General features: G+C 33.3%; 2 protein-coding genes across 4 annotated transcripts in view; both read left to right on the forward strand.

The window, feature by feature from the left end:
• The window catches only part of LOC136029951 (zinc finger protein 271-like), a 59,268-nt gene extending 35,583 nt beyond the window's left edge, over positions 1-23,685 (forward strand). For 2 of the 3 annotated variants that reach the window (XM_065708501.1, XM_065708502.1), the window contains one exon: positions 20,451-23,685. In XM_065708501.1, the coding sequence (XP_065564573.1) occupies positions 20,451-21,364 (914 nt within the window). In that variant the 3' untranslated portion in view covers positions 21,365-23,685. Of the gene's footprint in view, positions 1-8,041; positions 8,186-13,057; positions 13,208-20,450 lie in introns of all 3 variants that reach the window. The other variant, XM_065708500.1, reaches the window with a different exon arrangement.
• A 926-nt stretch (positions 23,686-24,611) lies between these two features.
• The window catches only part of LOC136029950 (zinc finger protein 271-like), an 80,312-nt gene continuing 78,935 nt past the window's right edge, over positions 24,612-25,988 (forward strand). The window contains exon 1 of the mRNA XM_065708494.1: positions 24,612-24,703. The gene's annotated coding sequence lies outside the window, so the exon portion shown is untranslated. The remainder of the gene's footprint in view (positions 24,704-25,988) is intronic.

Below are 25,988 nucleotides of genomic sequence, written 5' to 3' on the forward strand. Positions count from 1 at the left end.
GCTGTAGTTGACGGTTGTTTTACCAAGTGTGATGTTTTGTTTTATTATGTTAACATCTCATTATGTTGTTTTTTGTGATGTTAAGTGTTATTAACTTGAAATAAACAGCTGCATTGCTGTCGTTGACGGTTGTTTTACCAAATGTGATGTTTTGTTTTATTATGTTACCATCTTATTATGTTGTGTTTTGTCATTTTAAGTGTTATTGTTTTGATATAAACAGCTGCATTGCTGTTGTTGACGGTTGTTTCACCAAGTTTGAGGTTTGGTTTTATTATGTTAACATGTTATTATGTTGTTTTATGTGATGTTAAGTGTTAGTGTTTTGAAATAAACAGCTGCATTGCTGTTGTTGACGGTTGTTTTACCAAGTTTGATGTTTTGTTTTATTATGTTACCTTCTAAATTATGTTGTGTTATGTGATGTTAAGTGTTATTGTTTTGAAATAAACAGCTGCATTGCTGTCGTTGACGGTTGTTTTACCAAGTCTGATGTTTTGTTTTATTATGTTACCATCTTATTATGTTGTGTTATGTGTTTTTAAGTGTTATTGTTTTGATATAAACAGCTGCATTGCTGTTGTTGACGGTTGTTTCATGAAGTTTGATGTTTTGTTTTATTATTTTAACATGTTATTATGTTTTGTTATGTGATGTTAAGTGTTATTGTTTTGAAATAAACAGCTGCATTGCTGTTGTTGACGGTTGTTTCACCAAGTTTGAAGTTTTGATTTGTTATGTTAACATGTTATTATGTTTTGTTATGTGATGTTAAGTGTTATAGTTTTTAAATAAACAGCTGCATTATTGTTGTTGACGGTTGTTTCACTAAGTTTGATGTTTTGTTTTATTATGTTAACATCTTATTATGTTGTGTTATGTGATGTCAAGTGTTAGTGTTTTGAAATAAACAGCTGCATTGTTGTCGTTGACAGTTGTTTTACCAAGTCTGATGTTTTGTTTTATTATGTTACCATCTTATTATGTTGTGTTATGTGTTTTTAAGTGTTATTGTTTTGATATAAACAGCTGCATTGCTGTTGTTGACGGTTGTGTCACCAAGTTAGATGTTTTGTTTTATTATGTTAACATGTTATTATTTTTTGTTATGTGATGTTAAGTGTTATTGTTTTGAAATAAACAGCTGCATTGCTGTTAATGACGGTTGTTTCACCAAGTTTGATGTTTTGTTTTATTAGGTTACCATCTTATTATGTTGTGTTATGTGATGTTAAGTGTTATTGTTTTGAAATAAACAGCTGCATTGCTGTCGTTGACGGTTGTTTTACCAAGTGAGATGTTTTGTTTTATTATGTTACCATCTTATTATGTTGTGTTATGTGATGTTAAGTGTTATTGTTTTGAAATAAACAGCTGCATTGCTGCCGTTGACGGTTGTTTTACCAAATGTGATTTTTTGTTTTATTATGTTACCATCTTATCATGTTGTGCTATGTGATTTAAGTGTTACTGTTTTCAAATCAACAGCTGCATTGCTGAAGTTGACGGTTGTTTCAACAAGTTTGATGTTTTTTTTATTATGTTAACATTTTATTATGTTGTGCTATATGATGTTAAGTGTTACTATTATGAAAATAACAGCTGCATTGCTGTTGTTGACGGTTGTCTTACCAAGTGTGATGTTTTGTTTTATTATGTTAACATGTTATTGTGCTGTGTTATGTGATGTTAAGTGTTATTGTTTTGAAATAAACAGCTGTATTGCTATATTTCACGGTTGTTTTACCAAGTGTTTTATTATGTTACCATCTTATTATGTTGCGTTTTGTGATATTAAGTGTTATTGTTTTGAAATAAACAGCTTCATTGCTGTCCTTGACGGTAGTTTTACCAAGTTTGATGTTTTATTTTATTATTTTACCATCTTATTATGTTGTGTTATGTGATTTTAAGTGTTATTGTTTTGAAATAAACAGCTGCATTGCTGTTGTTGACGAGTGTTTCACCAACTTTGATGTTTTGTTTTATTATTTTAACATGTTATTATGTTGTGTTATGTGATGTTAAGTGTTATTGTTTTGAATAAACAGCTGCATTGCTGTTGTTGACGGTTGTTTTACCAAGTGTGATGTTTTGTTTTATTATGTTAACAAATTATTATGTTGTGTTATGTGATGATAAGTGTAATTGTTTTGAAATAAACAGCTGCATTGCTGTTTTTGACGGTTGTTTTACCAAATGTGATGTTCTGTGTTATAATATGAACATGTTATTATGTTGTGTTATGGGATGTTTAAAGTGATTAACATAAAAAGAAACCTCATAGGTTTTCCCCACTGCGAAAGTGTTGTATTTTATTTCTTTATTTTTGAATGTTGAAATAAAAACTTGAACTTATTGTTTTGAAATAAACAGCTGCATTGCTGTGGTTGACGGATGATTTACCAAGTGTGATGCTTTGTTTTATTATCTTAACATGTTATGATGTTATGTGATTTTAAGTGTAATTGTTTTGAAATATAAAGCTGCATTGCTGTTGTTGACGGTTGTTTCACCAAGTTTAATGTTTTGTTTTATTATGTTAACATGTTATTATGTTGTGTTATGTGATGTTAAGTGCTAATGTTTTGAAATAAATAGCTGCATTGCTGTTGTTGACGGTTGTTTTACCAAGTTTGATGTTTTGTTTTATTATGTTACCATCTTATTATGTTGTGTTCTGTGATGTTAAGTGTTATTGTTTTGAAATAGACAGCTGCCTTGCTGCCGTTGACGATTGTTTACCAAGTCTGATGTATTGTGTTATTATGTGAACATGTTATAATTTTGTGTTATGCGATATTAAGTGTTATTGTTTCGAAATAAGTTGCTGCATGGCTGTTGTTGACGGTTGATTTACCAAGTGTGATGTTTTGTTTTATTATGTTAACATGTTATTATGTTGTGTTATGTGATGTTAAGTGTTATTGTTTTGAAATAAACACATGAATTGCTGTTGTTGACGGGTTTTTTTTTACCAAGTGTGATGTTTTGTGTTATTATGTTAACATGTATTTAAATAAACAAATAAGTTAACAAATAAACAGCTGCATTGCTGTTGTTGACGTTTGTTCTACCAAGTGTGATGTTTTGTGTTATTGTGTTAAACATGTTATTATGTTGTGTTATGTGATGTTAAGTGTTATTATTTTGAAATAAACAGCTGCATTGCTGTCGTTGATGTTTGTTTTACCAAGTTGTTTTACCAAGTGTGATGTTTTTGTTATTATTTTAACATCCTATTATGTTGTGTTACGTGATGTTAAGTGTTATTGTTCTGAAATAAACAGCTACATTGCTGTCGTTGACGGTTGTTTTACCAATTGTGATGTTTTCTGTTATTATCTTAACATCTTATTATGTTGTGTTACGTGATGTTAAGTGTTATTGTTTTGAAATAAACATCTGCATTGCTATCGTTGACGTTTGTTTTACCAAGTTTGATTTTTTTTCTTCTGTCCAATAAACTAAAAATCCTGGACATTTGTCAACTGCAGCTTAGCAATAGTTGCAGGATTGATTTCAATTTATTATTTAGTTGTTTCATTATTATTGTTAAGTTCTTTTATTATTAAAATTTATTGTATTTTCTGATATTTATTCCAATGGTCAAATTTTAAATTCTTTCATTATTAAATTTTCAATTGTCATTATTTGGAATCTTTGTTATTTCCATGTCCAAGAGAAGGAAATGATTGAGGATTACTTTTTTTACAATCTTGACCAAATTCAGCGATGCTGTTTGAAAATAAGTACCGAAAACAAGAAAATTTTCAAATTCAAATTTGCGCCATTTCCTTTGTAAATCGATACCGATTTACCAAATCTGAGCCAAAGAAAGATTCTTCTGTTCTTCGCTTCAGACTGGGTAACATTGCTACAGACCCTCGGGCCAAATGATAGTGCTTTCTATGTTTCTTTTTTTATTGGAAAAGTTACATAAACTGTTCATTAAAAGAGAGTAAGGAAATGTTAATAAGGTGATGTGCTGAAAGAGAAGGGCTAGTCGACTACCAATTCCACAAAGCACTTTCAAAACAAAAACTAAAATCACTCAATCATAAATACTTCATAAACAAATTAATGAATGTAATTAACAATTATATTACTTTTTTCGCCCTGCTGTGTCTCCAGTAAAAATCGAAGTAGCAATATTATATAAATACCTATTTTTCCAAGCCTTTGTGCAGTTTTGTTTGATGATAACTACTAGGCGTCATACAATATACTAGTAAAATATGTAAAATGTCGGTAAAAGACCAATTTTACGGGGCTCCGTAGAATTACGGTAAAACATATAAAATACCCAATTATTCTCTGACCACTTTTACTTACAGAAAGTGATGTATAGCTTTTTTCAAACAGTTCGTGGTAACAAACTGTAGTAAGGAGCGACTCGGCTCAGTAGTAAACAAAACTAAAAAAAAAAAAATGAATTTTGATACCAATAGCTAAATCAAAAGAATTCCATTTTAATGATGATTTTGAACATATAATAGGGGGAAACACCCCCTTAAAGTCATAAGATCTTAACGAAATCACACCATCAGATTCACCGTATCAGAAAACCTTATTGTAGAAGTTTCAAGCCCCTATCTACAAAAATGTGGATTTTGCATTTTTTGCCTTAAGACAAATCACGGATGCGTGTTTATTTGTATTTTTGTTGGTTTGTTTTTTCCCAGGGGTGATCATATCGACTCAGTGATCCTAGAAGGTCGTGAAAGGGCTCAGTCTAACGGAAATTAAAAGTTCTAGTGCCTTTTTTAAGTGACAAAAAAATTGGAGGGCTCCTAGTCCCTCTCCCACGCTCATTTTCCCCCAAAGTCACCCGATTAAAATTCTAAGATAGCCATTTTATTCACCATAATCGAAAAACCTAATAACTATGTCTTTGGGGACGACTTACTCCCCCGCAGTCCCCGTGGGAGGGGCTGCAAGTTACAAACTTTGACCTGTGTTTACATATACTAATGGTTACTGAGAAGTGTACAGACGTTTTCAGGGAGATTTTTTTTTGGTTTTGGGGGAGAGTTGTGGGGGGGTTGACTTGAGAGGATCTTTCCATAGAGGAACTTCTCATGGGGGGAGAGACTTTCAATTGAGGGGGCGCATGATTTTCTAGCGTTATTTAAAAAATAATGAAAAAATAAATGGAACAGTTTTTTCTACTGAAAGTGAGAAGCAGCATTAAAACTTAAAACGAACAGAAGTTATTACGTATATGAGGAGTTTACCTCGCTCTTTACGCTAAAGTATTTTTAGTAATTTCAACTATTTATTCTACGGGCTTTGTCATTCAGGGGCCAATCTTAAGGAATTGGAACAAAATTTAAGCTTTAATGTAAAGAGCGAGGTATCGACGAGGGGTGAGTCCCCTCATATACACAATAAAAACATACGAACATAGAAGTTCCTACGTAATTTAATTCGTAAGTTGCGTATATTTTTTACTTATGAAAACGTTCGTAAAAAATTGTAAGTTATACTTGTCTTTTTAAGTAATCAAAAAATCGGAGGGCAGTTAGGCCTCCTCTCTCGCTCCTTTTTTCTCAAAATCTTCCAATTAAAACTATGAAAAAGCCATTTAGCCCAAAAAAATTAATATGCAAATTTCGTTTTAATTATTAATGTGCGGAGAGCCGAGATCAAAACATGCATTAATTCAAAAACGTCCAGGAATTAAAATTAAAAAAAAAATTAAATGAAAGTTAGGAGCGACATTAAAACTTAAAACGAACAGAAATACTCCGTATATGAAAACGGCTTTCCTCCTCCTAGCCCCGCTCTTTACGGTAAAGTTTTTTACTGTTTTAAAAATAGAGTTAAGAGAAAGAGTCAAACTTTGGCGTAAAGAGCGGGGCGTTGAGGAGGAAAAGCCCCTTTCATATACGGAGTAATTTCTGTTCGTTTTAAGTTTTGATGTCGCTCCTTACTTTCATTTAAAAAATCTTGTTTTTTTTTGTTTAATATTAGATGGGCCCAAGACTCCTCCAAAATTTAACCAGAACCTTTTTAACAAAAAAAAAACAATGATTTTGCACCTAATTTGAACTGGACTTGCAAAAGAAATTTCACTCCTTATTCAATCCCTTTTTCTTATAATTGAGAAAACAAGTTGGGCAGGCTACTCTTTCAACACCTTTTTCCCTTCTATACCATCTTTATAGAAGAAAGGTAGATGAACTTTGTTTGAACCAAAACAAAGTAGATTTTCATTCTATATAAATGAAGTACAAAATTCCATATTTTTGTAGATAGGAGCTTGAAACTTCTACAGTAGGGTTCTCTGATACGCTGAATCTGATGACGTAATTTTTGCTTCTATCCTATGACTTTTAGGGGGTGTTTCTCCCTATTTTCTAAAAATAACGCAAATTTTCTCAGGCTCATAACTTTTGATGGGTAAGACTAAACTTGATGAAACTTATATATTTTAAATCAGCATTAAAATTCGATTCTTTTGATGTAACTATTGGTATCAAAATTCCATTTTTTAGTGTTTTGGTTACTATTGAGCCTGGTCGCTCCTTACTACAGTTCGTTACCTCGAACTGTTTGAAAGGTGGAAGCTGCCTACCTTTGTCAAAAATCAAGAGTTAGGTTCGAGGGAGTCTGTAGGGGCTATGGGCCCACTAAGCTTCTCTAACCATAGAGATTGAAAATCTTTGTGTAATTCCCCTTCTAACAAGGTGTACTTTTGTGCGAAAATCTCTTAGTAAGAGCTGTTTGAGGGCTTTATAGCAACCCAATTTGACGTTCATAATGTACAGATGTATATCCTTCCATAATTGTGCTTAAAAAATGCTGGGCTATATCTGCTTTTCTGCTAAAAATGTGGAATTTATGTCTCTAATGATTTGGATTGTATATCCTTGGATGATTCTGCTTTTAATATGACACGCCAACCCTTTCTTACTGTTCAAAATCGAAAACCTACTCTAAGTGCAAAACCGATATCATGCACGTTGATCAGCTTATCCAGGTTTAATGGTCAATGTTTTAAAGAATATTTTCCTTGGTTGAAAACAGATTAGCAGGGTTTCTAATATCCCTACCAAGAAAGGAGCAACACATTTTATCCTATTCTGAATATTACTATAAAAATAACACTACTGAACCATATAAATTCCAGATGCCAGGTTTGGGAGATGGCACTAGATTCTGAAGCAAGTTCAAGTTAAGTATGAACTAACAAAGGAGCAACTTTGAATATGTACTGACAGGCTCAATCAACATCACCTATAGCAACGATCAGTAATAGTGGGTGGCAGCAGTTCTGGAAGAGTGGATACCGCTCATTTTTTTGATCTCTGTTTCCCCGTATTTTTTTGCTTCTTTAACCCAAAGTTTTGTCATTCGGGTCTCGAAACAGTTCCCTGCATTCTCGCCTTTTGAATGAATCTATCCATTTGACAGTTGAAAAATGGCTTAAAGAAATGACAGTCTTGCAGCAAATCATCACATATTACTCTTCAAAATAGACTATAAGACTCCACTTCATCTAACAAAATGTTGGCTGATGAAAAAGGACAAGTAGAACTGTATACTTTGGCCCCAGTTGAGAAGTATGCACTGGTTTCCAAATTTTAACGATATATTTATATTCTACTCTCTATGGTATTCTCCTTTTGTTTGTAAATTTCACCGTTTTCTATTGTATATTTTCTGTTTCCTCTGTTTTTTTGTTGTCGTTATTTATTTTTTTTTGGGGGGGGGGTATTCTGTAACTTAGTGAATTGTCTATTTTGTTTGTGGTTTTCTGTCTTTGTGTTGTTAGGCCCCCAACGAGCTAAACTTCTTTGACCAAAATAACCCTGTATTTTTTTATTATGAATAAATTTATTGATTGGTTAGTTCGGCTGGAGGTCCACACTTTTCTGAAACTGCGGACGCTCAACCATTAACACCTCCTCTTAGTGTACCTAAATTTTGGTCTAGGGGGGAAAATAGGGCAAATTTAGTGTCGATCGCATCCTATTTGCTGTTAATTTGTTTCTAATTTTACGGAAAATTCTTTCAACAACGGTTTTTCTTTCAGAAATTGAGGATGAGCTTATTGGTACAGAAAACTCAAGTATATTATTGAACCATTATGATGCTCCTACGGAGAGTCTCTCCTCCACTTCAGTACAGCCTAAACTTGAGTTTGAGTTTATTCCGCTTGAGTCGAGTTGTATGAAAGGTACTGTATGTATAGGAACAATATTAGTGGTGTCCAGACACCAATCTCTACTGTGCTGTTAAGTATCTTAATTCTTAATTAAGTATCTTAATAAATAAGTATCTTAATTAAGTATCTTAGTATTCTTAATTCGAATGTAACACTGCTCAAAGGGAGGGAAAGGTGGTTATATATTTATTTGTTGTTGTTTTTTTTTTTTTCAGGGTTGGACATCTCAAAGCTTCGAACATTTAAATATGTTTTCCGTTTAAATGTATTTTGCAACATTTAAAATGTGTTTTAAATTGAATCCCAAAAATGGTCTAACTCTCTACATATTAAATATTATATACATAGTACAGCAATAGCAGCTTAATGGCATTTACTGTGTTGCTGTATGATATTGCCTAATTCTGTGTTGATGTGCGTTTGATTTATTTGAACGAGTTACTAGGAATTATAAACATACTACAAACCTCGAATAATAGGTTAAATCTGTTAAAAACTAGTTTTTTTTATATTTAATTTCTGAACGTTTTTGAATTAATGCATGTTTGATTTTGGCTCTCCGCACATAAATTATAAAAATGAAATTTGTATATTAATTCTTTTTTTTGGCTAAATGGCTTTCTCTTAGTTTCGATCAGACAATTTTGAGAAATAAGGGGTGGGGAAGGAGTCCTAGTTGCCCTCCAATTTTTTGGCTACTTAAAAAGGCAACTAGAATTTTAAATTTTTAACGAACGTTTTTATTAGTAAAAAAAATACGTAACTTAAGAATTTACTTACGTAACAAACTTTTATATTCTTATATTTTTGATTATATATATGAGAGGGTTGGTCCCCTCGTTAATACCTTGCTCTTCACATTAAATCTTGTTTTGTCCTAATTCTTTAAGAATGACCCCTGAATCAGAAAGGCCGTAGAATAAATAGTTGAAATTACTTAAAAATTTTTTAGCATAAAGAGCGAAGTATTTATCTCCTCCTAAATACCTCGCTCTTTATGCTAAAGTATTTTTAGAACCCCTCATATGCGTAATAATCTCTGTTCGTTTTAAGTTTTAATGCTTCTCCTTACTTTCAATTGAAAAAACTTTTTCATGTTTATATTTTCATTGTTTTTTTTTATAGTAATGCTAGAAAGTCCTGCGCCCTTTTCATTGAATTTCTCTTCCCCCATGAAATATTCATCCAAGGAAAGATCCTCCCATATAGCCTCCTCCCCTGAACCCCACACCCAAACCAAAAAAATTCCCCCTGATAACGTCGGTACACTTCCCAGTAACTATTACTATATGTAAACATTGGTCAAAGTTTATAACTTGCAGCCCCTCCCTTAGGGACTGTGGGGGGGGGGGGGGGGTAAGTCATCTCCAAAGACATAGTTATTATGGTTTTCGACTATGCGAAACAAAATGGCTCTCTCAAAATTTTGATCTGTTGACTTTGGGAAAAAAATGAGCGTGGGAGGGGGCCTAGGTGCCCTCCAATTTTTTTGGTCACTTAAAAAGGGCACTAGAACTTTTTATTTCCGTTAGAATGAGCCCTCTTGCAAAATTCTAGGACCACTTGGTCGATACGATTACCCCTGGGGAAAAAAAAAAAAAATGACATGCACCCGTGATTTGTCTTCTGGCAAAAAATACGAAATTCCACATTTTTGTAGATTGGACGTTGAAATTTTTTCTATAGGGCTCTCTGATACGCTGAATGCGATGGTGCAATTTTCGTTAAGATCCTATTTTAGGGCGTGTTACCCCCTATTTTCCAAAATAAGGCAAATTTTCTCAGGCTCGTAACTTTTGATGACAAAGACTAAATTTGATGAAACTTATATATTTAAAATCAGCATAAAAATACGATTCTTTTGATATATCTTTTAGCATCGAAATTCCGTTTTTTAGAGTTTCGTTTACTATTGAGCCGGGTCGCTCCTTACTACAGTTCGTTACCACGAACTGTTTGATAATTCTAAGTTTCCGTAAGGTCTTGCTATCTTAAAAGCTCAATTCTCTGCCAATATCTCTCATTTCGACTCTATTCCATTTAAATGCGCAGAAAATGAATGCCTAAATAGAATTTCTAAACGGCAAGTCGTAATTTCTATTGGAGTAGAAAATGTGTAGAAAATCAATACCGTATCGAAATAGAACTTTCAAGTGGCAAATTGTAATTTTTATTTTCAGTTAGATAGTCTCAACTTCCCAATTTCTCAATTTAGAATTCAATTTCGTAGATTCAGAATCGGTTTATGTTTCTTAAGTACCATTTTGAATTGGTGAATCAATAAATGTCTGCCGATTTGTTTTATATAGATTTTAAACAAATGCATTCAAAAGAGAATTTGTTTTATATAGATTTTAAACAAATGCATTCAAAAGAGAATTTGTTTTATATAGATTTTAAACAAATGCATTCAAAAGAGAATTTGTTTTATATAGATTTTAAACAAATGCATTCAAAAGAGAATTTGTTTTATATAGATTTTAAACAAATGCATTCAAAAGAGAATTTGTTTTATATAGATTTTAAACAAATGCATTCAAAAGAGAATTTGTTTTATATAGATTTTAAACAAATGCATTCAAAAGAGAATTTGTTTTATATAGATTTTAAACAAATGCATTCAAAAGAGAATTTGTTTTATATAGATTTTAAACAAATGCATTCAAAAGAGAATTTGTTTTATATAGATTTTAAACAAATGCATTCAAAAGAGAATTTGTTTTATATAGATTTTAAACAAATGCATTCAAAAGAGAATTTGTTTTATATAGATTTTAAACAAATGCATTCAAAAGAGAATTTGTTTTATATAGATTTTAAACAAATGCATTCAAAAGAGAATTTGTTTTATATAGATTTTAAACAAATGCATTTAAAAGAGAATTTGTTTTATATAGATTTTAAACAAATGCATTCAAAAGAGAATTTGTTTTATATAGATTTTAAACAAATGCATTCAAAAGAGAATTTGTTTTATATAGATTTTAAACAAATGCATTCAAAAGAGAATTTGTTTTATATAGATTTTAAACAAATGCATTCAAAAGAGAATTTGTTTTATATAGATTTTAAACAAATGCATTCAAAAGAGAAAAAACATAAATGTAAATTTGTTAGATGTCAGACTAACAAGATTGTTTTGATTTTTCAAAAAGCTAATCCATAAGATGTATTTCTTATTTGAGTTGTATTTTTTTGAACGTTTTCGTTCAAAACAAAAAAAAAAACAAAAAAAAAAACAAATTGGTTTTGTATCCAGTAAAGTGGTTACAGACCCTCCAATTTTAAAGGGGTTTGGAAGGTTGTAGTGCTGTTTTTGTCGTAATTTCAGGTTGTTTTAGTTTGACTTGATTGTTTATTTTAGTTTTTGTTCAACTTCTGGTTATGTTAGATATGTATTTTCTCACAATTTTTACCTTTTTTTTATACTTGACAATAGTTTTCCTTAGCTTCACTTAAAGGCTGACAATTCAACCTCAATGTTTGACTATCTTCCTCAATTTTGCATGCCAATTTTTTTTAACTCTACTTCTAAAACAATAATAAAAATAACAGTACTAACTTGTTCTTGTTGAACTTCCATGACATAATTGATATGCTTAAGATTCGGAGGATATCCCAAGTTACGGACTTGGATAACTATTGATTGAATATTTGATTTGCTAGTCTCCTTAGGGCCTTTATTTAAGGCGTCTCTAGTTAGATTAGGCATTTTATGACGAATCCTGTTTTGGTTGCGCTAAAAATTAAGACTGCTAAAAACATTAATTTGGGATTCTTAAGGAAATATATAACATAAGTCAGAACTATAGTCCCTTTTAAATATATATATATATATATTTAGCTAAAGTGGCAGTTCTTCAAAAGCCTAATTCATGTCTTTAGACACTTTTTAGATGTTTCTCTTCATTTGGGTAAAAATCTAGCAGGCTCGCTAGTAGGTGCTCTATTATTCTTATGTTGTTGGTACCATAGTAGAAAAGCATGCAAACCTTTAAATTCATTGCTAGGGATGAGCAAAGGTGTGACTACCTTTACATGCTAGTGAGAGAAGCTCTTATGTTTTGTACAATACCCCTGGTAGTCACTGGTAGAAAAAATAGGTATTTTAAGAAGTGGGCTTAGCATACCCAATGAAAGTAAACTTTACTGTTGATATTGTATTAGATTCAAATTTTTTTGTTAGTAAAAAGGGAAGAAATTCAGTAATATTTGGGAAGATATTACTATCTTCTGGCAATAATACCTTTGTTCAAATGATTGTTAGGAAGTCTTTCGTCTTTTTTGCACAATTTTTTTTTTTTTTTATATTAGATGTTATAGTCGATCTTCTACTTTGCAAGATCTATAGCGTGCATAAACATCCAACAATAAATGAGATTAGTGACAAAAGCATGTGTAAAATCAAAAAATGGTTTTAGTTGTTAACTTTCCGAACAAAGTTAGACGAGATTTTCAAACAAAGATTTTGAAGAAGAAAATGGTGCCAACTGCCATTTGTCTCTAAATCTGTGAATCCCAACGGGAAGATCGGGCCCCATTAGTGAGGCCTGACAATGTTTTGGTGGGTTTTGTGCAGTACGTGTATCTTTCAGCTGATCATACTCTCAAGTCTTAATTTGAAAAAATAATCATGTGAACGACGTCATACATTGTATAAAAGGTAGTGTATTTTGGCAAAGATTTAGTATAATTTGTATATTATACTAAAAAAATAGTATAAAATATGCCTCAGAAAAAAAGATATCAAGTTAATGGTGTATTCATCAAGTTAATGCCGCGTTCATCAGTTCCATTCCATATTCATATGCAAATATCCATTGGGGTCCTGATACTGTTTCTTTTATTCTCTTAAAATTTAATTACAAGGTTTTTTTCTTTCAGAAATTAAGGATGAGCTATTTGTTGTGGAAGATTCAAATATATTATTGAACCAAAAAGATAATTCTACCGAGACCCTCTATTCCTGTTCTGAACAATCTACAATTGAGCTTGAGTTTTTCCAAGTGAAGTCGACTTCTGATGGTAACAAAGGTATGTATAGGTATATAATATAGTATGTATACGTAATAAAGGTATGTGTAGGTATGTAATATTGTATATATAGGTAATAAAGGTATGTATAGGTATGTAATATGGTAAGTATAAGTATGTAATATGGTATGTATAGCATGTATATGTAATAAAGGTATGTATAGGTTTGTAATATGGTATTTATAGCATGTGTTGGTAATGAAGGTATGTAATATGGTATGTATAGTTTGTATTGGTAATAAAGGTATGTAATTAAGCTGATTTTTTTATCTGTTTATTTATTTATAAAGTTGTATTTTGTTCTTGAGCTTTGTTTGTAGGCTGTTTTCTGTGTTGCTATGGGCCGCAGGCTTTTTGCAATAAATCATCTATCTAAAGACATGTAAAGGTAAACATTACGGATGCCCCAGAATCAAAGATATTGATTGTGTTTCAGCACGGTTTGGTAACCTAAGACAAATTCCTACTACAGAGTAAAATCAAGACCTATAATTGATCTGGTCAACAGTAATGTTTTGCTGTTGCGTCTTTTTATGAGAATGCAAGGGGTTGGTATGAATTTTTTGTCATTATTTATATGAAAACTCAATAAAAGGCCTTTCTTCACATTTTATAGAAAAGCAAGTTTATCTTCGATAAGGATACGAAAAAGGCATTTTTAAAATATATGGGAGTGGATGCAGTGGGAGTGGATTTATTTCTCTTAACCGGTCAACCTGAAAATCGCGCCCCAAAACCGAAAAATGGTATGAGTCAGCACTTTGTTTAGTCCAGATACTTGGACATTTGACCCTTCATTTGTCTATTAGATACTGGTCATGTTGCTATTGGTCATTTAGCTTAATTATTTACCTACTTTTGTCATTTAACCTCTCATTTGAAAAGTGCATGTCTAAACATTTTTTGCAACGGTTGTAATATGTCAAACAGTTCGTGGTAACTAACTGTGTGTAAGTGTAACATCGAACTAAAAGGAGCCGAAACTCCAAAAAAGGTAGCTTTTACAACAGTTAACACATCAAAAGTTTCGGCTTTCATGTATATCCCAAATTCAAAAAAGGTAAGTTTAAAGTTGATCATCCAAAGTTATGAGCTTGGAAAATTGTTGCTATTTTTGGATAAAAGAGGAAAGGCCAAAAAAATGCCACACAATTGATCTTGATGAAAGGCGCCTAATCGAATTTAATATATCAAATAATACTACTGTATAGGTTTCAAGCACCTATTATTAAGAGAACTCTTTATTTCCGTTTGTGTGAGCTCTTTTCTGGTATTCTAAGACTACTTCTCATTACTTTAGGATTTCAGTAGTACTACTCCTAATTACTTACTGCAGTACCAATCCGCCCTAGGCCAACGTAGCTGCGCACGCTCCTTCTGAATTCTAATGTGTTCAAAGATTTACTCTTTATATTTTCCAAGAAGTCTCAGTTCCCTTTCAAGCCTTTCTTACCACCTCTTTTCACTCTATTCAGGGTAGAACTCCTTTCCTTTTGGTCCTAGATGGTTGGCCAAAATTGACGATATAGACGGTAGTCCTTCATCCGCAGAACGTGTCTCAACCTTTCTCTCATAGCCCTAGAGAGTGGAAAAAACTAATATTTCGTACAGCTTATTGCTTCAAATGCGCTGAGTCAGCCGGTTACCTGAATGAATCCTAGACAGTCCCTGTGGAAAACTTCAAGCAAATCATCCTCTGTCTTTCATCTTCTGTCTTTCGAAGCGCCGACGTTTCAGAACTAGAAAGCTCAACTGTCATCTCCGTAAAAAAATGCGTAAAAGACTAGCGCAAAATCAAAATTTCAATTATACCTGGCGCCGCGAATTTAGAAAGAAATAGCTAACCCCTGTCATAGCTGTAGCTTCCGATATTTTACTCTTGGCTTGCAGATTGTAACTGTTAAGAAATTATGGCTATTGTAAATTATATGCTATTGTGAAATCATTGGCTATTGTACTTTTAGCATCTTCATTGCATCCACCATCATTGCTAATATCGCTACCCAAGTAAGGGTTGTTATCTATTAGATTGGTTTTCTTGTTACCCAACATTTTTTCATCTGCATTTATTCGCTGTCTAAGTGACTCAGTCTTCTTAAGAATAATTTTCGAACCTATTCTTGCAAACTGAACCCTCAAAACCTTCAAAAACACCGTTCTTCTGAAAAACGTAGCTAACCCTTGTGAAAGAAAGATATCCTTTGCTGGATTTCAGCAAAGGAGCTGCAAAGTGCAGAAAAGCTGCATCTCTGATTGTTCCTCACCTTCAGTGAAGATAATTCAGACTAGATAGTTTTATACATGCTAATAGTAATAGGAATAGAGCCGTCACATTTCATCTCTTTTTTTTTGCGGCAAGTTTATGCGTCGGATGGTTTATGGTTCAACAGCTACAAGTCTTCCTTGTCTTCCTTTTCTCTCTCTCTCTTTTTTTTATAATGTGTTTGTGCTGTTGCATTGGTGATTTCTCTTTTCATTATATCTTGAGTCTTGAAAAACGCATCCGTTATTTTGAAAGGAAACCTTTTTGAGCCAACCAGTGGAATAACATTTCTACTAGGAAATTCACATCATCAGCATAATCTAAGTATTAGAGTTTTACTTTCCTTCTATTTTTTTGTTTATAAGGTTGAAAAAAGTTCTAATAAAACATAGTTTTTATAAAATTAAGCTATACTTTTTTTTCCTCTAAGACGAATTTCATAAAAAAAAAATATAAACTGCGAAAAACTGCAACCTTGCTTAACCCTGATTCAACCCTAAACCAGCTACAAACCCCATTCCCCTTTTTTCACCGCCGTAATGCTGTTTTCGTGCATTGTACGAAAAGTTTTACTTTCCCTCTAATTTTTTTTTTAAATAAAGTTGACAAAAGTTTTAATAAGATATGGGTTTAATGTTTTTTCCTCTAAGACGAATTAAAAAAAAAAAACATAAACTGCAAAAGAACGCAACCTTGCTTAATCCCTGAGTCAACCCTATACCAGCTACTAACCCCATTCTCTTTTTTCACCGCGGCAATGCTGTTTTCGTGCATTGTACTAATCAACTTGATATATTTGTCTCATTTACCATACTAGGATATGACCTTCATTGAAGCTCATCTATCGGCTGAGCAACTCGATTGCTCATAGTCTATAAAAAGGGAGGGTTCTGGTGGCACTGTTCAGTTATCTAAGAGGGAAAATTTGGCTTATGCATCTTCTCCTTCCTAAAACTACTCTGTTTTCTCTTAAAAAATTTTCTACATCATCTCAAAGTTAACTTGCCTGGTACTGTAGGACACCTTTGTGGGAGGATCCTCTTTAGGAGGAAAACTGCGAAAGGGCCCATGATCAGGAACCGGACAATGACCCCTGCAAGTTGATGGAGAGGAGTGGTTCACCATCGTCCACTAATCAGTCAAGAAACCTCTTTTAACCTATTGATGGATTTAAAAAGGGGATTAATTCTGAAAGCTACTGCTATAATGTACGTCAGAAAAGCTTCTTTCATGTTTTATTAGACCTAAAATACACAACGTGAATACCAATACTGTTACTACTAATACTACTACTGCTATCACTAATACTACTCCTATTGCTTCTAATATTAGTTCTACTATGGTATAGGGTAAACCATAGTAGAAGTAATAGTGTAGGATATATGCTAGAAAAGGGTATAAAGCAGAAAACTTTGCAGAAAGTTTGTTGCTTCGAAACTAAATCAAAAGCCATTATAGGTATGCTGGTTGTCAATTGACATCTCAACAATATCAGAGGCAACGTTTTAGCGTAGCCAATAGTAATAGCTGTAAGGCTCCGATGTTGTTTTTTTTTATTTCGTTTTTTTTTCCAGAGGCACTGTATTGAAGGAGTGGTCGTATAAACTTGGGAGGGGCTCATTCGATTGGAAATTAAAAGTTGTGGTGTCCTTTTAGGAGCCAAAAGTGATTGGAGGGCACCTATTTCCCCCACACCCTTTTTTTCCCTAAATGTATCCGATACAAATTTGAGATAGTCATTTTGTTCAAAATATTTCAAAGATCAGATAAAAAAAAAATTAGGAGTCAATAAAAACCCTCCAGGGCCCGGGAGTAATTGCTATAAGTTATGCCCAGGGTGCATAGATGGTTTTATGGAAGGGATGATCGTATAAACTTCAGAGTAGGCTCATTCGATCGAAAATAGGAAATTCTGGTGCACTTTTTTAGAGTCAAAGTGATTGGAAGGCAACAAGCCCCCCCCTCCAAGACCCTTATTTTCCCAAATGTATCTGATTAAAATTTTGGGATAACCTTTTTTTTTTCAAAATAGTTCACAAATGAAGAAAAAAAAACTCTGGGGTCAACACAAACCCCCAGAGCCTGGGGCAAATATTGTAAGTTATGCCCTTGAGGCATAGAAGGCTTTTGTGCAAGGGGTGGTTGCATAAACTTCAGAGAGGGCTCATTTATTAGAAACTGAAAGTTGTAGTTCCCTTTTTAAGAGTCAAATCTGACCAGAGGGCAACTACCCTCCCCCCTCCACACATATATACCCTCTTGTTTCCATATGCATTCGATCAACAATTTGAGATAGGTGTTTTGTTTTATATTGTCCAAAGATCAAATAACAAAAACTTCGGGTTCAATATACCCCCCCCCCCCGAGCCCGAGAGAAGGGTTGTAACTTACAACCCCAGCGCATTTGAGGTTTTAATGGAAGAGGTAGTCATAGAAACTTTGAAGGGAACTCAAATGATTCGAAATTGAAAGTTCTAGGTCTTTTTTAAAATCAAAAGTGATCGGATGGCAACTTCCCCCCCCCCTCTCCACCAGCCCTTTTTTCCCCAAATACGCATTTTTAGAATACACCTAGAAGCATATAACAAAAACTCCGTGGTTTACGCAACACTCCACCCGGGGAAAAGTCTTATAAATTGTGCCCCAGGGCATATAAGGTTTTTGTGGAACAAGTGCTCGTATAAATTTTGGAGGAGGCTCATTCGATTGGAAATCGAAAGTTCTAGTGTTCTTTTAAAGTCAAAAGAGACCAGAGGGTGACTAGCACCCCCCTTCTTTTACCAAAATCTATCCGATCTAATTTTTAGATAGCCATTTTGTTAAAATAAGTTCAAATAACAACAACCTCGAGGTCAACAAGTCCCCCAGAGCCTATGTGCAAGTGTTCCAATAATGTAAGCCGTTCCTGAGATATTGTTGTCAAATATTTTTTACAATCTACATACTTTTTGTTAGGATTAATTTAGTTCAACATCCATCTAAACATTGCTCAAAAACTTCACCATAATAGCCCCAGCTTCAGTAGTAGCAATAATTGTAGTAGCATTAGTAGCAGTATGTGCATTGCATCTTTTTTTCAACATCTCCCTCAACACACGGTGAAAATTTCAACTTAGTTCCATGAGCCATCCTTGAGCCATTGCTTTTACGTCCTCTTGACAACCAGTATGCGCTTAGTGTGTTTTCATTTAGTTCAACACTCTTTCAACATTCCCCATAATTTTCGCCTTAGTACCCGCAGATTTAGGAGCAGTATTAGTAGTGCAAGTAGTAATAAGGAGTCGTATTAGTAGAAGTAACAGTAGAATTAGTAGTAGTAGGCTTAGCTTTAGTCGTAATAGTAGTAGTCGTAGCAAGATTCAATTATTGCCCTTTGATTAGTTCAACATCCCCCACATCAAGCCACATCAAGTTTTAACTTCACACACCAAGCCGTTCCTAAGATATTGCTTATACGCACATTTGACAACCTGCGTGGAGACTTCGTGTAGTGATTCTGTTCAACTTCCCTCCTCAATGTTCCCTGAAGATTTCACTTCATATTCTTAACCACTGTTGTAATAGTAGTCACAGCAGTAGTAGGAGCACTATGTGTAGAACTAGTAGTAGTATTGACAGTAATAACACTAATACTTGTAGCAGCTGTGGTATTACAACATTTTCTTTTGGTCAGTTCAGCATCTCTCTCGTCAAGCTCGGGAAGTTTCGTCTTAATAGAATTAGCTATTTCTATAATATTGCCGATGTGTACTTTCAATAAGCTGTATGATCAGTTTGATTTAATTTAGGTCAATTTCACTGAACTTTTTCTCTTAATACTATTATCCTTAGTAGCAGTTGCGGTAAAATAGGTGCTGGATTAGTTGTAGTAGCATTAGTAGTAGTATTAATAACAGTGTTCGCATATCACCTTTGGGGCGATTGATCTTCTCCTTTGAGGATTCCTTGAAATATTCAACTTAATACCCTAATATATGGCTAAGATACGGCCATTTGACAATCGGCATACACATGGTGTGTTTTGGTTAGTTCAAACTTCCCTTAATGTTCTTTCCAATTTTCATTTTCATAACTTTAGCCTTAATAGTACTGATAGTAATAGGAGCAATTGTAGTGTTGTATTAGTAGTAGTAGCAGTAACAGTAGTAGTAGCATGCATATGTTACTTTTTCGTCAGTTGAATATCCCTCTCAGGATGTCCTGGAAGTTCAATATATTGCTGATATGACCTTTTGCAATCTGTTTGCACGTAGTATGTTTTGATTTAATTCGACTTTTCCCTCGGCTTTACCTTGAATTTTCACTTTGGTATCCTCGGCGTTGGTTGCTACTTGCTTCAGAAGCAGTAGTTGCAGTGGTAGTAGTAGTATTAGTAGTGGTTGTAGTGTTAGTAGTGGTCCTCAGAGACATAATTACGGGACCTTCCAACTATTTTGAACAAAATTGCTATCTCAAAATTTTGATTGGATGTGCTTGGGGAATTGAAGGGTGTAGGAGGGGGGTTGGTTGCCCTCCAGTCACTTCTTATTCTTAAAAAGAGTATTAGAACGTTCAATTTTCAATCGAATAATTTCCTTCTGGAGTTTCTAAGACAACTAGTTCTATACGAAGTGCCTTTGTGAAACAAAAAAAAAAAATATATCGCTCTTTACTTAGGCACTGCTATTGCTCTATCTATAATAGTTTTTGCTTCATAGTCTAAGTACTTCTCTAGCTTTAGTTTCTCATGAACAGGTATATCAGGATCCTAATATGATTTGTTATTATTTTTTCGTCAATTTTATTCAAAATTCTGCTGATTTTTATTTTTCTAGTCAAATATTGAGGATGAAGTCAGATATGAGGAGAAACTGGACATAAAATCACTAATTTGATTTTAAAACATAATGAAAGAGGTCAATTAGGCTGCTTATCATAATTACTTTCTATCGTTTTACCTAACTTTACCCAAAGCTCTGTTGAAATTGCTCTTCCTTTCAGAAACTGAGGATGAGATCTTCCAGACAGGAAGCTCAATTTTGTTATTGAATCACGATAATAGCCGCACAGAGGATCTTTCTTCCGTGTCTCTACAATTTAAGAACGAGCTTGACTTTCTCCAACCGGAGTCAACCAAGTTTAATAACGAAATGACTGAGGTAGATGAGCAGAAACAATGTTCAAATAGAGATGATGGACTGCTTGATGGAGTTGATGAAAAATTAAAAAGTTGCAGAATTTGCAACAGAAACTGTGCTATTGCGTCAAGTTTGTGTAAACATGCAGCAATTCAACATGGAAATAAAAATTACAAATGTGAAGTGTGTGACAAGAGTTTTGCTAAAAAAATATATTTGAATAAACATCAAATGACTCATACAGGTGAAAAACCATATGAATGTCAAATATGCTCTAAAACGTTTACACAGCATTCAACACTTAGCCGACACCAACGTGTCCACGATGGGAAAAAGCCTTACGCATGCACAATATGTAGTAAAGAATTTGCTAGAAAGGGTAATATGAATACACACTTTAAATTGCATAATAATGAGAAACCATTCAAATGTGAAACATGTAGCAAAAGATTTGCTCGAGAGGTATATTTGAAAACCCACTTGGAGATCCATAGGAGTAAAAAACCCTACCAATGTGAAATTTGTGGATCAACGCACACTTTAAAGGTACATCTGAAAAGGCATAAAAAAAGGCTCCACGATGGTGAAAAATCCTATAGCTGTGATATATGTAAGAAAAGATTTTTTGAAAATTCAGAATTACATAAACACCAAAAGGTTCATACAAATGATAAAAGTTTCCAGTGTAAAATATGCAACAAGAGGTTTAATCAAAAGTCTAGGTTGTATTACCATAGAAAGACCCACGATGGAGAGACGTTGTTAGAAAGCAAATAATAATATAACGTCCTTCTTTAAACTGGAATTTCAATACAAGCCCAGAACAATACGCAATAACAAAAATGTAGTCGAAATCTCAGAATACGATATTAAATTATATCCCTTTTTAAAGCGAAATTCGAATGTAACTTTAGAACAATTCACAATAGGAAAACTAGTGTTGGAAAGGTAGATGTCAAATGAACCAATAGTAAATCGGAATTTGAGTTTATTCTAGAAAAATTTACAGTAGGGAAAATAAAGTTGAGATGGTAGAATGCAAAGTTGAATGCTATTTTTAATTAGATAACATTTAAATGTCTTCCCACCTAACCAACAGTAACAACAACACAGATTAAAGAGTAAAATAGGTAATATAGTTTTTTTTAAGCAATTGTTGCCCAATATAATTTCTTAAGCAGTTTTTATCAGTAGTTCAAAATTACTAGTGTTCTCCTAATATTTTGCAGTTCTGTAGCTTGTAGCAAGTCTTTTTCCTTTTCCTTCCGTTTTGACTATATGTCATATTTTCTAATTTTACAATCAAAAATTTATGACGTGAAAATAAAAATTACTTCCCAAAAAAAAATCGTGACTATTAGGTCCCTGAAGTGCATATAGTGCAATTATAGTGCATATTATGTCTATGAAGTGCATGATCACAATTAACGCGAACCAAAATGGAAAAAAGTTCCTTCGATTTTCCAGCTAGAAATTTAATTTTTTAGATTCTAATAGGCTTTTTAAAGAAGGCTTGGGGCTTCTAGAGGCAACAGTTAGATCTACTATTTGATGGGGACGATCTACAATTGAAAAAGTGGATCTAAAAGATTCTTTTAAAAAGGAAAACGGTTGAAGCGTATAATTTCCATCTGAAAAAAAAAGGTTAAATTTATCTTCTATTCATTTAATGGTATTTGAATTATCTGAACGAGTTTTATATTACTTTTTTTTTCTTGGTATTTTTCATCTTATTTCTGAAAGCTAAAAATCCTGCCCAGTATGTTTTATCAATCCAAATTGAAGTTTAGAAATGAGATGCTATTTTGATTTGTTCATCCTATTGCCTATATATCTTTTACTGATCTTTTTGTGTTAGTTTGAAAAGCTATTGTATTAATATGAAATTGAATACAAGTCTCAAAGTAAAATAGAAAATAGAGCCTAAAAACAATATTATGTCGTCATTATACCTTTAAAACAACATGCTTATAATATTTGATGGTTTTGAAGTTTGTTTTAAACATTTGTTGTGGTCTCATTTTAAATCTGAATCTTAATTGTTTGTTACCATCTATAAAAGAAAAAAAAGTTCTAGTGATAGTCTCTAAAGAACCGGAATTAACTCTATCGACATTTTCCTCGTATTTCATAGGCGGCAATACTATTTATTCGTTTTTGCTTTCTCAAATGCTTTCTCGTAGAATATTAAAATCCGATTTTAAGAAAAGTCTTTGTGTCTGGTAATGTTTTATTCAAATATTAGGTATTTTTTAAGATGTTCCGAAGAACAGAATCTGTTTTGACCTGTTCATTTTTGAAACAAAATTGTTGGTGATATGGTTGCATTATGTCCTTCAAGTTATTTCTTGTTATTCGGTAAATTGTGAATTTTAACTGTCGTTTTTTAATCAATATACTTATATACTTGGTTGATGTATGTGACATGTATACTTGCCTGAGAATCAAGTTATTTGGTCTTCTCAGGACATGACCAAGCTATTGTAGTCTTCCCTCTTTCGACAAAATGTCGAAACCTTTGGCTTCAATTTATTAGGTGTGACAACACTATGACCTTCAGGTATGATAGCTATGTTATATTTATTAAAGAATCTTCAATGTGTTGTTTATGCTGTGAGGGTGTTGATAGTAGAATCGTAGTTGCAAAATGTATGGGGAAAGGGTCCAAGTGTAAATGATATAGCCCCCATGTAAATGTATAGCCCTAGGAGCTGCTCTGCAAATATGATACACCAGTGATTTTTAGAGTCAATTTAAGGCTGATATTTAGAAATGTTTTAATAATGTTTACTACATATTATGATATTTATTCTGTGATATTTAATATACGTTTTCACTCGAATATGTTTGTTTTCTAGCATTGTATGCATTGGATTTCCTGTATCTGGTCGATTAGGTTAAGTTTCTTATATATTTTGTTTCTTTTTTATCTCTTGGTAAGTTCCCTAAGTTTGTGTGTTCTTGAGATATAAAGGAGGGTTGTCCTGTTTATTACTTCCATTGTATTTATTTGCCTGTTTAAAAATGTTTGAAGTTATTTTGTATTCGTATCGATCCATATACTGATTTTTGTGTGCTAATACACCCGTGGTCTTGTTCTTGGTTGACTTAGCTGTTTAGGAGGATGTGTTTCTGGTGAGTTTCCTCTTACGATAGTTCTGTTTTATTTCCGTTGATTTGATGATTTTTGTGGTCTTTGGTGAAAATACGTTTTCAGAATCTTCTGAATGAAGGTAAGAGGGCTTAACTTTCATTGTTTCCGCTTGATTTGAATTTAAGGGATTTGACAATTGGCATTTTGATTTGCATGTTGAAACATCCTGTGCGACGTTAAATGCGTTTAATTTCACCTTTTTGAGTTTCTTTCAAGGACTGTGGTGTGTTAATTTCTTGTTTTAGTTTCCTGTTTTGATTCGAGTGAATCTAACTTCCAGAATGAGCTGATTTTAGCTGTTTTTGCTGAACAGCTATATATGGCTGAATGTGCCATATATCTGTCGACAGGCAATTTCTGCCCGTCGGTCGGCTGGTCTTTCGATCCCAGTGTTACTAGTTCGGGCACTTCCAGATAACCCAGGATGATAAAAGTTCGCATGCGTATCATGGACCAAACCAGATTATTTATTGTGTGTAATTTCTTGTTTTAGTTTCCTGTATTGATTCGAATGTGAATCTAATTCCCAGAATCCTAGATTTTAGCTGTTTTTGCTGAACAGCTATATATGGCTGAATGTGCCATATAGCGATCGCAATTTCTGCCCGTCGGTTGGTTGGTCTTTCGATCCCAGTTTTGCTAGTTCGGGCACTTCCAGATAAGCTAGGACGATGAAAGTCTGCATGCGTATCATGGACCAGAACAGATTTTTTATTGTGTGTAATTTCTTGTTTTAGTTTCCTGTATTGAGTTGAGTGAATCTAACTGTCAGAATGAGCTGATTTTAGCTGTTTTCGCTGAACACAGTTGGAGTTGGAGTGGTCATAGTTGGTCACAGTTGGAGTGGGGCGACAACACCGCTTCCATATCCAATACTTAATTGATTTATATATATCTAACAATTCAATTAACTTGTGAAGCCAAATTTAATGGCTTCTAACTCTAGACCGAGGTCTGAGAAGGTATTTTGAACTATAAATAATGGGACTTTTGATGTCGTGATGGGAGCCACAAGAGCTTTGTTATTGTCAAAATTTAGAAGGCCTAGATTAGAGGCTATATAGCCTTGACGGAAACATGTTAAGAAAACAATTCTTACTTCATAATATGTATAGGAACTGTAGCTAACACATTTTGAATGCAGCTTCTTTATACTTTACCCCCCCCCCTAATCTGGAAATATAACCTATAGGGTAAGTTATCATACCCAATAGTTGGTCAGCTAATCCACTAACAACTAAATCACTGGAAAATATCTATTGTACAACCTATAAAGGGGATTATTTTGCAATTGAATATCTTGAAATCTTAGCAAGACTGCAATTACCCTTAATATTCGTATTTGATAAACATTTGTATTAATAGCCTAGATTAGGCTATTCAGATAGCCAAGACAAAAACTTACATCTACAATCAGAAGTGCATCCTCAATCTAAAATCAACATTTATTTGTGATAAAATTCTAGTTAATTGACTTCTTGCTATCTTGGAAAGGGTTTAGGTTAGGAAAAGGAAACTTTCAGGAATGGGTCTACAGGCTAAAGTATGTCCCAGGAAGGTATTTCAAAGTACTACCTTCACTCCTTCTCCCTCTAGAGGGCCCTGAAATTTGCCTACATGACAGGTAATCTACCTATTTAAAGTTTGACAAAACAAAATTTTACCTTAATTTTCAGTTACTAGTTGCTTTTTGTCTGCCTTTAGTTTTCAAAATGCAATTCTTGTTATTTGAGTAGAATTTTGAGCCATAGCAATGTTTTTTTCAAAATTTAGGAAATGTATTTGGATATCTTTGAAACCTTATAAAATGGGATTGAGCAAAGTTATGAAGCTGAAAACAATTTTGTTGTAGGGGAGAGGTGGGTACAGTGGCGCACTTTCAGGTCAAAGCATCGTAACTTTGGCAAATATTAACATTTTTGGACGATTTTTAAACTGTTTTGCAGGCAGTTTATTATTCTACACTGGTGATTTATTTCACACTTCTTCTTTGAACCAGTTTTTGATGGAGTCATGTTTTCTGACAGCCACTTTTTGCGCAATTGTTACCGACTAGGCGGGAACTATGGCGCACCCCATCTGGAACAGTGGCGCACCCATCTGGAACAGTGGCGCAATCAAACTGCTAAGATGAATACTTCGTTTAATGAGTAAGGAAGTACAAAATAATGAACTGAAAATACCTAAAAGATGAATACTTCGTATAATGAGTAAGGAAATAAAAAATAATGAACTGAAAATAAAAGA

This window comes from Artemia franciscana, chromosome 8, assembly GCF_032884065.1.
Source record: "Artemia franciscana chromosome 8, ASM3288406v1, whole genome shotgun sequence".
Taxonomy (NCBI): domain Eukaryota; kingdom Metazoa; phylum Arthropoda; class Branchiopoda; order Anostraca; family Artemiidae; genus Artemia; species Artemia franciscana.